The 12105-nt window shown below is 48.7% G+C and overlaps 2 protein-coding genes across 5 annotated transcripts in view; one reads left to right on the forward strand and one right to left on the reverse strand.

Annotated features, from left to right (window-relative positions):
- The window catches only part of BRD3 (bromodomain containing 3), a 44630-nt gene extending 36557 nt beyond the window's left edge, over positions 1-8073 (forward strand). For 3 of the 4 annotated variants that reach the window (XM_040605974.1, XM_040605975.1, XM_040605976.1), the window contains one exon: positions 763-6211. In XM_040605974.1, coding sequence (XP_040461908.1) covers positions 763-878 — 116 coding nt within the window. In that variant the 3' untranslated portion in view covers positions 879-6211. Of the gene's footprint in view, positions 1-762; positions 6212-6276 lie in introns of those variants that run through there. The other variant, XR_005829604.1, reaches the window with a different exon arrangement.
- BRD3OS (BRD3 opposite strand) lies at positions 2750-11464 on the reverse strand. The gene is given in 3 exon segments (XM_040605979.1): positions 2750-10378; positions 10380-10967; positions 11409-11464. Coding segments are annotated over 2 exon segments (270 nt in total). The 5' UTR covers positions 10512-10967; positions 11409-11464; the 3' UTR covers positions 2750-10240.
- Between the last annotated feature and the right edge of the window lie 641 nt (positions 11465-12105).

Genomic DNA, 12105 nt, shown 5'->3' on the forward strand with positions numbered 1-12105 from the left:
TGTAGATAGATTTCCTCACTGAGGCAAATCTACTGCTGCTTTGTAGCCTTGGGTTTACCTCTGACAGCTAACCCTAGCTGGCCAGTAGTGCTGGGGCACAGCGAGTTACTGCTGGGCACTGAGCTGCTCTGTGCAGGCTGCTTTGGTCCCTGTCCAGGTGGAAGCTCTCCTGGATGGTAAACGTGTGGTATCTTGGCAGCAATTCATCTTTTAGAGGGAGGAGGATCTTCTCTGTGTTAGCCTGTACGGGACTGTGCGTACAGGCCTGTACCACAGAGCATCTAACGGATGATTTTTCTGTATTGTGGGATTTAAAAAAAAAAAACAACCCCCCACGTAGTGTAGTAGTGTGAAAGATGGTACAAAAGGTTCTTCCGGCACAAACTAAGCTGCTTCTGGCTTTGCACAAGTCAGGCGGGGTTTTCTTGTGTTTGGAGGTTGTGCTGAAGTACACGAGGCTGCGCACACAGCTCTCCAGGTGCTCCGCGCTGCCTGGGTGTGAGCGGCATAGGGCTGAAGGGGATACTGCCCTCCCATAGGGCTCCTCTGCTGATCCGAGACTTCTGTGGTCATCTGCAGCCTGAGGAACCTTGCCATCCGCTGTCAGGATAGGCCTTGTTGCAGCAAGCGAAGGCGGTGGGTAAATAAGCTGCCCAGGAAAAATGAAGTTGTGAACGAAGCGGTGGAGGGTGAAGGCTGTGGGCGAAGCTTGTCGGATTCAGTTCCTTGCGAGTAACCACGTCGCTGCCTTCTTCCCTGCAGAGAAATCTGGCTCGGCTCCCCCCGGAGGCCCTTCCCGGCTCAGCAGCAGCAGCTCCTCTGAGTCTGGGAGCAGCAGCTCCAGTGGTTCCAGCTCAGACAGCAGCGATTCGGAATGAGTTACGGACACTTACACACAAAACACAAAACGGACATCACCCTCACTGATGCTCTGCAGTGTTCTTTTCTCTCCTTAATATACTGCTCTTGTTCCACAGTGGTCAGGTTTTTTTTCCCATCTCTCTTTCTCTGACTTTTTTTTTATTTTTTAATTCAGTGTTACAAAAGGTATCTTCCATTTTTTGGGGGGGCGCTCTTTTAATAGGTCAAAGATGTTTGTGCGTTGTGTGACTAGACTTTATGACAAATAGTTCCCTTTGCATAAAGTCTCTAAAATACATTTTCACTGAAGAAGATTGGTTGAAAATGGAAGAACTTTGAACTCTTAGCAGGAGATAAATAGGAAGTTCTGCAAGGTTTGTAGTACATTTCCCTCCCACCCCTTCCCTCTCCCCAGAATGTTCTCTTTTAATAGGCCTGCCTGGCTCACACAGGATAAAAACCTCCCTTTTTTTAAAGAAATCTCTGTAAAATGGTACTGTATCTGAAAGATGTTAGCTTTTGAACTAGTTGGTGTATTTGTTATTAGCACTAGTATTCTTAATCTCGAAGTCTACAGTGTGATCGAAATGTCAGATGCTATCATCTTTTTACATAAAAACAAAACAAAAAAATTCTCCTGCACTGTGGATTGCTAACATGCTTTTTTAAAAATCTTGGTAGAGGCATAGGCACCTGTTCAGGAAGGTATTTAAGCATGAATTTAACTTTAAGCACATGAGCGTTATAAGTAGTTGCATTTCTTGTTTTTCCACTGAAAATTTTCATTTTCCCTGGGGATGCGTTGAGAAGAAGGGAGCAAGGGACGCTCAAGTTTCTTGGGAATGTTATTTTTAACATGAAAAAGATGATTTCCAGGAAATGGACACTCTCTATGAAAGCGTTCATTTAATTGAAAACAGATTTTTTTGGCTGAAAGGTCTCAGCTGGACCTCGGAGTGATCCCTGCAGAGTGACCAAGGCAAGTCATATGCTCATTATTAGACACATGCTTAAGTATTTTCTCCATGACAAACACCTCAGTCTGGGCTTAAAAAAAAGGAGCACGTGAGCTCCAGCTGAGGCTGAGCTGGCAGGGGAATTGGAGAGGAGGGATGTTGTTGTGTATGGTTGGGGGTTCTTTGGGTTTTGGTGTTCTTTTTTTTTTTTTTTTCTTTTTTTCCTCATTGTTTCAGTAGCAAGCTCCTAGGAAGGGAATGCTACTTCTGTGTCATGCAGGGTGCAGGTTTCCAGGCACTGAAATGCTTACCTCAATAAAAAGAAAAAAGAGGGGAGGGAGGGAAAAAAAAAAAAGAGACAATTTTTAAGGCTTGCGATTTTTTTCAGTCCAGCCTAATGTTTTGACCTGCACTGCTGCAATACACTCTGTTTTCACTGTCCCTAATTTCATGTATATACGTAAGTACTTTATTTATTAAACACCATTGGTCATTTAAAATGTAATAAAAAAACAAAAGCAAAGCTGCATTATGCAGACCAGCAGAAATGCAGATTTTTAATGTGGCTTGAACTAGATTGAAAAAACAAACAACAACAACAAAGCAAATAAACATCTGAGGTTTTATTTAAATACATTGGACTTTATACCTACAGGTGCTACAGTCCAGTCTACTGTGTGTCTGGTGCTCTGTCATGTTTGGTGTGTTCATATTTTGATTTGTTTTCTCTCATCTTTCTCTTCTCATCCCAGCCCTCTTTTTTTTTTTTTTTTTTTTTTTTTTTTTTTTTTTTTTTAACTCCGGTTTTGTACAGATTTTGGAGACATACAGGTAGATAACAATTTCTTGATGCAGCACGTTATTATTTTCTCAAATATTTCCAGAGGTCTTTTTCCTCCTTTTTTCTTTTTTTTTTTTTTTTTTTTTTTTTGGTAGAACAGTGGGTTTTTCTCTTTTACTCTCATTTTAGGAAAACACCAGTTCTATAATTATATAAGATTTGTAATCTGAGGGGCAGAAATTTATTGTAAATTCTTAACGTTTTATTGTAAAGAAAAAAATATACAGAGTTCAACAGAAAGTTATGCCTTTCCTTCTCCCAGCACCAGCGCCTAAGGCTTGCCTCTCTGCTGTGGGGTAGCCCTAAAATTCACCCTGCTGTGGGCTCTATTAGTGGTTTGCCAGAGGCCCCATGGTGCAGACTGCACCAGCTGGTAGTTTTCACAGAGGTGAGTGGCCCTGGAGGACTTCTCAGCCCCAGCACACAATTTTCATTGTACACTCAGCCTCCGAGAGCTAGGAGTTGACCTGCTGGGCGGTGTGGCATCTGGCTGATCTCCTTTTGCTGGAAAGCTGGGGAAGCACAGGGCCAGCCTGTTACTAGCACTGCATGGTTTGCACTTCTGGCTGCATCCACATTCCACTGCCAGTCACTGATTGCCCATCGACTGAGGTTTTATTAGCTGGACACTCACACAGCTGTCTTTAAAAAAAAAAAATATAAAAAAGAATCTGTCTTTCAAAGATCAGCATTTCAAGCGTTCAGATGTGTGTCTTGTACAGCCGATGTGCTTCTGTCCACGTTTATCTGTGTGGTGGCAGTAACACTCTCCACAGTTTGCTGTAGACAAGAATTCCCACTTTTTTTTGCAAAGGGCTGCGAGCGCAATGCTGTGGTGCCCTCCTGGAAGTTGCTGGGCATCTTTGGTTCAGTTGCAGTCACCAAGGTGCTCAGCCCAGTGGCAGGAGGCTCTCGAGTCTTTGCATCTAGTTTCCCACAGTATTTGAAAGTGGATGAAGACATTATTTTTTTTTTTTGTTTCTTTTAACAGTGGAGTTATTTTTAGTTCCTGTACTTTTTTTAATTCTACCCTTAAAAAAAATAAATCTTCCCCTAGACAGATCTTAGTAATATATTTTCAGAATTTACTATGAGGAAATGTAATATACACCTAATTAAGAGCTTAGGTTTTTTAATGGGGTTGGGTTTCATCTGTGCTTTTCCTATTGTCTGAGACTTGCGTTGTCAAAACCAACTAGTATTTTAATTAAAATAATTGCAACCCGTTCAATACCCTGACAACTCGTATAAACAAGCTCCCAGTTTTCCCTCCTTGAAACATTTTCCTGCGTACATTAACCTGACCTGTGCCACCGATGTAACGTGGTGGTTGCTCCCATGCGGAGAACAACCCACAGCTGGTGTCGGAGGCAATAGCAGCCGCTCTGGCCAGCATCGCCGCCGTGTAAAGCCTGGGGACCTGGCTCTGCAGCATGCTGCTGTCCCCAACGTTGGGGACAACCCCGCTGAGCACAGCCAGGGTACAGACGTTCCTCTAGGACACATAGCTCGGTCGCACTGCAATCAGTGGGAAGGTTAGAGGCAAAGGGTTGGGGACCAACTGTGACGTGATGGAAGGGGGCCTGGCCTGAGACTGTTGGCAGCACTGGAGGAGGATCCCTATTTTAGTTGGCAAACCTGTCCTAGCTTGGGGATTTGCAAGGAAAACCAGCAACCAAAGCCACCAAGGAGTGTGAAGAACCACCTGCATATCTTTGATATACCCAGCTGTGACTTGGGCTACCATTTAGTTGGGAAACTTTGTTTTCATGGAAAGGAAGGTGTTCCCTGTGGAATGGCAGTTCACAGGAGAAATATATTTTGGCATGACCTTCATTTCAGGAAAGAAACTGGTGACTCTTCATTTGAAAATGTTGTTCTTACACTTTTTCATTTTCGTGTTGTTTGTAGTGCTCATTATCTCCCGACATGTCAGTAGTGGTGCCTCTTGTATCTCCAGATCAGAGTGTCTCCAGGAAAGAAGAGATGTTTTCAGTCCATAGTAAGTAGCAGCAGCCCTTAATGAGTTAGAAACGGAAACAACAGAGCATGTATTTAACTGAGTTTGTATTGCATGACATGCCAGTACAGATGTCATGAAATAACTTGGCAGTGATCAAACGTACAACATTTGAAATAACACTTTTTTTTAAAACTTAAGAATTAAAAAAAATTGAAATTTTTATGGTAGAATTTTTCTTGAACGAACAAAGTTTAACTTTGTTTTCCAGGAGAAATGTCACTGAAATCAGTATGATTTCATATGTATGCATACACACAAATAGTTTTATTGAAGCTGTTTTTTCTGACAAATTCCTGTTTTGACAAAACAATACCTGACCAGACCTATTATCAATCAACCAGCATTACTGCACCTTTAAAAACTTTGTTAAACTCTATCTGATTGTAAGGTCAGCCTGTTTGTTGGCGTACCATCAGATGTAGGCTCAGTGGGACCAGCGGGAAATCCACATCCCGTGGGCTCAGGCCCCGATCCACCTACTAAAGGAAGCTGTTGCCTACAACAGTTTCCTGCTAACCAAATGTTGTCTATACGAAATCATTTCAGTTTTGTATTGATGTGATTTTAAACTTTCCTACCGACAGGGTTTGTAACTGTAGAACTGATATTTCAGGACTATGTAACTGTTGTTCGTGTGTGTGTGTATAATAGGTGCACGCACCCCCACACACACATACACAAGCACGTGTGTGAGTGTCTTATCTACAAATTAGTTACCCAGTGAGGTCTCTTTCCATGTTCTCTATGTGGTAGAAGCAGACTGCAGTTACCTAATCTAGTTCTTTCTCTGTTTTGGGGACTCTTAGACCAGTTTTTTAATTTTTTCCTTGTTTTGAAAGGAATGATGTTTTTTAACGTTGGGGTTGGAGCTAGGGGGAAGGGATCGGGGCATGACAAAATAAAACCACAACCTTTTTAGTACTGGATTTTAAAAAGACGTATTCTTAAACGTGAGCAGTTACCACTAGGGCTAACTGTGGGCAGACTCTGTATTGCTGAAGATAAATTTAGGGTGAGGATTCATTACACTAGCAACATTATCTTGCTTGTAAAACAATGAGATGTGTTTTTTTAAAGAAATGGTATTTGCATATCTTTTTAAATGACATTTTTAAAAATAAATAAACCACCGGCTAGGACTTGACATGGGCCACTTACAACTTACCCCCGTTACTGGCATAACCAATCCAGAAAGATTTGTTGTTGTATTTTTGTTTCGTTTTTTTGGGTTTTTTTTAATATTTAAAAAAATTGTTACTTTTCTGTATGATGTGCATGCAAATTTACCGTAACTCCTTTTCTTAAAACTTTTTAGTGCCATTTCTAGTATATTCCTGTAAATGTCAGTTACTGAAAAGAAATGAGTCAATGTAAGTAGTTTAGCTTGTTTATTGCAAATTTGCTGGCCTCAAACACAACAGAATTAAAAAAAAAAAGTTAGAAAGTAATCTTTGATGTTACTGGTAATCACGGACCCTGGTCCTGGGGCATTTGTTTTGTTTTCATAATAAAAAGAAAAATTGTTTTGTGTGTGCAGTTTGATCCCATCTTTTCCCCTCACCTCTCCTTTTCTTTTTCCTCATCTCCTTTTTCAGGTGTTGCGCTTGCTCCAGTTGAGAACCTGTAGGGCTTTGATCGAGCGGTCAGTTGAGTAGCATTGCTAAGGGAGAAACAGAAATAGATTTAGTCCTAGTGTCATGAGTCTGGAAAGAATTTGGAAGTAATTTTGCAACTCCAGCCACATGGAGTGCCATGCTAACAGGGAAAGCTGCCTTCAGAGCAGGGGGCAAGTCTGGGGCACTGCCAGCTTGGCCGGGGGTCTCCCAGATCGCAGTTCAGCACCTGGTATAGAGGTGCTCTGGGTAGACCTTTCAGTTGGTGAGGGAAACACTTGGGCTGCTTTAATGTCCCAGGGCAGCCAAGGAAGGACCTTCACTCTTCCTAGGTGCCCACAGCCTGAAGGGCTCTCAGCTGATGTGAGAATTGCACCTGATGGAGGTAAGTTCAGGTAAAAAAGAGGAGCTGGGGACTTCACCCACGTTTAATGCTGACTACTTTCAAGCCACCAGGACCTGAAGGAACCCGAGGGACGTTGTCACCGGCACTGGTGGCCCTGGCTCCTCGTCTACCAGCCAGTGCTGGCCCCGCAGGTCCGCGAGCCCAGGGTGGCTGGGATGTGGAAGACACGGCGGGGAAAGGGGGGGCTTAAAGTAGCCGGTCACAGTCACAGCACGGTCTTGGGGTGACTGAACCGTGGCCAAAATCTATTTTGGTCACTAGAGGGGATCCAGGTTGGGTTTGCTGTTCGGTGTCTCAGATGCGTGCCTGAGGGTTTATGTGTAAGGTAAGGGTTACGGCAGCCGGGCTTGCCCAGGGTTAATCTTTCTCTAACCCTGTTCCTGCTCACTGGGTTTAAAAGCCCTGATTTCTCCAAGGTTTCAGCAAACCTGTTTTGCTTAGCTGTTGGATCGGCGTAGCTGTGTGTTGGATCAGCGATACTCCCAAAGGAAACGCTTGTTCAACCTATCCTCTAAAAATCTCCTGTGGGACAGCTGCTCCACCGGAGGATGTTTCCTTCAGCATTTACTAGCGAGTTATTTCTAGGTGCTGCTGCTTACAGAGCTGGAGGCGGTTGCGGACAGGCAGAACACAGCTGAGGTTTGGCTCACACTGGTGTGTGTATGGATTATTGCACGTGTGACACCCAGGGGCTGTCCTCGTCCCCCAGCGCACCGCTCGGATGCGACAATGGCTGCCAGGCTTGGGAACCTGGAGGAGCCGCCCCTGCACGTGGCCCATCTCCACAGGAGAAGCGGAGTGACTTTGGAGAGGGAGGTGACCCCCAGCCCCACCAGTAACTAAGGTAATTTCCAACTGGGAGGAACTGCCTGTCTGGAGTTTTCCCTCTTCTGCCTGGGCGAGGACTGGGAGCGCCAATAGCAGTAATCCTCACATGTGCCAAAGTGATTAACATGCAGAAGAAAAACAGCTGCTCCCGATGATGCATTCAAATCATTTTAATGCACTTTATCAAAGAGGCTACAACAGCATTTTAAACAAGTGCATCAACACTACACAACCGGCTTACAGAAATGCTCGCTTACAGCAGCCACTCCACAAACCTGCTGTGACTAATAAGGACAGACAGATACGGAAAATACGGTCCTGTTCACAAAGAGAGGGAAGAACAAGTCACGTTCTTCCTTGCACTGTCATATCCAGCCTCAATCCTGGAAGAATTTATGCATGTATTTTAAGTTTTTATTTTTGTGTAGTCCGATGACTGCTCTTCAAATAACTGAATTTTGGTTTACCAGCCACATAAACAAAAAGACTGATTATACCCAAAATAATCAAATTTCTTACTGAAATAAAAAGAAAAAATAAATTTACGGGTGGGTTTTTTTTTCTATAAGAAAAGAAAGTGAACAGCTGGTTTTGGGGATGTGCTGTTCCTTAAACTCCCAGAGTTTGCATGTTCCCCTGGGCTGCTGGAAAGGCCCTGAACCCCCCTCTCCTGCCTCTCCAGGTCTCTTCCACCTGCAGATTCTTCTAGAGGAGCTCTCAGACCATCTCCTGCCCATCTCCATCGATAACCATCAGTTCACTCGCCGACCTGGGGGGCCTCGGTGGCTCGCACACCCCAGGCGATGCTCTGCATTCACCACCAGCTCAGTGCAGGAGCACTGCTGCTGCCAGCATTCTGCATCCTGCTCCTTTTGGGAAGCTCATGGAATGCGCTTTTTTTTTTTTTTTTTTTCCCCCCCCAGCTGAAAAACATTTATTCACCAAAACCCTTCCCATCCAGAGCTAGTCCTGGCAAGATCCAGTAGGACTGTTTGAGCATGCAGAGCAATGCGCAGGTCGGCAAAGCACTGAGGTCCATCAGCAGGTTTAGTTTTACGAGCACACATGTAAGGTACCAAACATCAACGCATGCATAAATAGTATTTAAAAAAAATAAATGAGCTGCCTATGGTTTGCAGTGCATACACGTGCTACGGATCAGGGCTGAGTACCTCAAACATCTACAATCTCACGTTAAAACAGGTATGTTCTGCTCAGCACACTGAGTGCAGCATTTAACCCACACAGGAAGGGCGGACAAGAGTCTTCTTTGCTGCATTAAAAAAAAAAAATAAAGTGCTTGAAAAATGCAAAGGAGGTTTCAGATAAACAGAAGTAATGACTGTGCCTAATTTTAGACAGGCAAATAATCCTCACTGAAGTCAACGTCAAATACTGATTTGCTTGAAGTTAAGCCCGTACCCAAGTGCTGCTGGATCAGGCACGCAGGCTGAGAGGATGTCCCAGGCAGGGCACAGAGGGAGCCTATGACTTAAGCCGAATGTTATACTTGAATGCCAAACCCTGGGCACCTAATTAGCACCCCTGGGAGAGGTACTGCTTGGTTTTTAATAAAGGTTTAGGTGCTTGCTGGGTCGAGTTTCTCAGCTTGATCTTGCCTTGAGCAAGTTAGGGATTCAGCTCCTAACGGAAGCAGCCTGAAAGCAGTCTCTGTTCCTAAGAAATGCAATTCTAGTATTTTTTCCCTCCTAAAATCCTTCAGTTAGTGGAAACAAACGCTCGAAGACACAACTTTTAGAACACATGCACAACATCTCCTATCCAACCCGAATTAGAAAATAAACCCTTCCAACCTACTGCATGCATTAAAACTTGAATGCAAAGCAAACTTCAGGGGACTGCGTGCTTCTGCCAGTGATCTCTGGGGGCAGGTAGGTCCTGCGGTAGGAGATGTGTGTATTTACAGTAGCTTGCTTCCTGTTGCTTTCCTGGGCCTCTCCCCCCCTTTGAGGCGGTTGACTTGGTGATCTGTTCCCAAAGCACGGAAAGGGAGCCAGCTCCACTGATGCCAGAAGTCTTCTCTTACTGCCGCCATACCAAACTGTGGCATCAGAGAGGGCCCTTTGCTTGGCACAGGGTGAAACTGCCGAATTCCAGACTCTAAACTCTCAATACATTCTTTCCCTCTTTCCCCCCCCCGCAACAAATGGCTTTGGTTGTAAGAGACCACTTGCGGGGCAGTAATTAAAGGGAGATGGGGCAAGCACAACAACTAATGGCCAGGTAGTTTTGCAGGTCAACTTCCTAAAATTTTCGCCTGGATGGAAGCGGATCTGCGCTCGCCTCCCTGCCGCCAGCATTCACAGAGCTTTGGCAACGCCTGAGGACTCGCAAGTGAAAGTGCCTGCTGGGGATGGCTCCCGAGTTAACAGCGGGTGTTTCTCATGGTGCACAAGCCACTTACAAGCAACACATGGTCCAGCACGGACCCTGCCAAGATGCTAGACAGCGAACACAGGCTCATGAGTTCCCGAGTGAGACTGTTTTCGTTACACACACTCAATGACATGCAAAATCTGACGCTACCAACAGTGAAAACAAACGCACGCTTTGGGCAGCCTTGCTGGCCCATCCCGCACGCGCTGCTTTAGCCGCAGCTCTCTCGGGAGGATGGTGCCAACCTATATCCCCCGGCCTGCTGCCAGTCTGGTTTGTCTCCGTGTGTAGATTTCGAATGCAAACCCACCGAAATTACATAATGGCGCAAAACTTCGACTGTCCCGTGTCCCTGGAGACGTCCAGCTTGTTTTTGTCCCGCACCAGGATGGCTTCGTTGCCGTACTGTGAGTACCACATACTCCGACTCCGGCTCAGGTAAGTGTTGGGGGGGGGCCGACTCCAGTTTCTGCTGCTGCTGCTGCCAGATGAGCAGAGAGGTGTCCCTGTACCGCAGCCGTGCATAGCCCTCGGACAAGGCTTTTTCGGGCAGGGGCACCCTCCCGTTCATTACTTTGTCAGTCATCTGCTCCAGGATGGCTCCGAAGACGAGAGCTCCTTCCAGGCAGCTCTGACAGACACCCCTCGGGTCGGCCCAGGTCGACTGCTACTGCTCCGAGCTCCAGGGGGAACATCCCAGGGCAGGGGCACGGCTCTGGGGACACACGAGCCGCTGTCGCCGTAAGGACAGCTCAGGAGAGGGAGCAGGGATACGCACAGCCACAAACCACAACGGGCAGCCCGGCCTCGCTTAAATAACAAGCCAGGGCTTCGGAAAGCTTATCCAGTGGTGATGCCGCTCCGTGTTTCATCTTGCGGAGGGACCACGTGCACACGAGCTGCTTGTTGAGAACCCATGAAGTATCTCAGCAGGTGTGAGCAGCAGTGGTGGGCTTGCTTGGCGGCGGTGGGCTTGCTCCACAGCCGGGCAGGACAGGCTGAGCGGCTCTTGGATGAGTTTTGCTTCCCTGAAGAACGGACCCTGAAGCCGTAGGGCGGAGCGGAGAGGTCAGACTGAAGAGGCCACCAGCACCCAGGCCCGTGCAGGAGCGCCCCACCTGTGCCGCACGCTGCGGCCGGGGGCTTCGCAGGCCCCCGGGATGCAGAAGATGCTGCCTCCCGCCGGGTGATGGTACCCACTGGGGTGCGCGCGGCACGGCTGCGGGGCTTCAACCTGCGGGCGGGGGGGCACGGCGGGGGTCACCCCAAGGCCTGGCAGCGGGGGTCCCTACCCTGCGAGGGCCCCTCCTCCCCCGCGCCGTGCCCCCCCCCCCCCCCGCGCCCTTCCACCGGCCCCGCGCACCCGCCCGCGGCCCCCCGGGGCTCTCTGCGCCCCCCCTCCCCGCCCCCGCGCGTCCCCCGGGGACCCCCCACCCCACCGCCGCGGCCCCCCGGCACTCCCCCGGCCCCCGCCCGGCCCCACCGTGCTGCGCGGCCCGGCCCAGCCCCGGCGCCGCTCGGAGCAGCCGCGGAGGCGCCTCCCGAGCGCATCACGGCGGGAGGAGCCAGGGCCGGCGCCGGGGGGGGCCGCGGGGCGGGGGGCGCCGGGCCACGGCAGGGGGGCTCCCCGCGATGGGTGGGGGGTCCGGGCCACCGCAGAGGGGCTCCCCACAGTGGGTGCGGGGGGCCGGGCTACGGCAGGGGGGCTCCCCGCGATGGGTATGGGGTCTGGGGCACGGCAGTGGGTTCCCTGGGTGGGCTGTGGGGTCCGGGACACAGCAGGGGGGCTTCCCACACTGGGTGTGGGGTCTGGGGCACGGCAGGGGGGCTCCCCACAATGGGTGCATGGGGCCAGGGCACGGCAGGGGGGTTCCCCACGCCGGGTGCGGGAGGCTGGGGCACATCATTGGAGCACCCTGAGTGGGGTGCAGTGGTCTGGGGCACAGCAGTGGGGTTCCCTGGGTGGGCTGTGGGGTCCCAGGCACAGCAGCAGGACTCCCCATGTTGGCTGCGTGGGTCCGGGGCATGGCAGTGGGGCACCGTGAGTGGGGTGCAGGGGACCAGGGCATGGCTGTGGGGCTCCCCGTGCTGAGTATGTGGGTCCAGGGCACAGCAGTGGGGCTCCCCATGCTGGATGTTGGGGTCTGGGGCATGGTAGTGGGTTCCCTGGGTGGGTTGTG

The sequence above is a fragment of the Falco naumanni genome, chromosome 9 (genome assembly GCF_017639655.2).
Source record: "Falco naumanni isolate bFalNau1 chromosome 9, bFalNau1.pat, whole genome shotgun sequence".
Taxonomy (NCBI): domain Eukaryota; kingdom Metazoa; phylum Chordata; class Aves; order Falconiformes; family Falconidae; genus Falco; species Falco naumanni.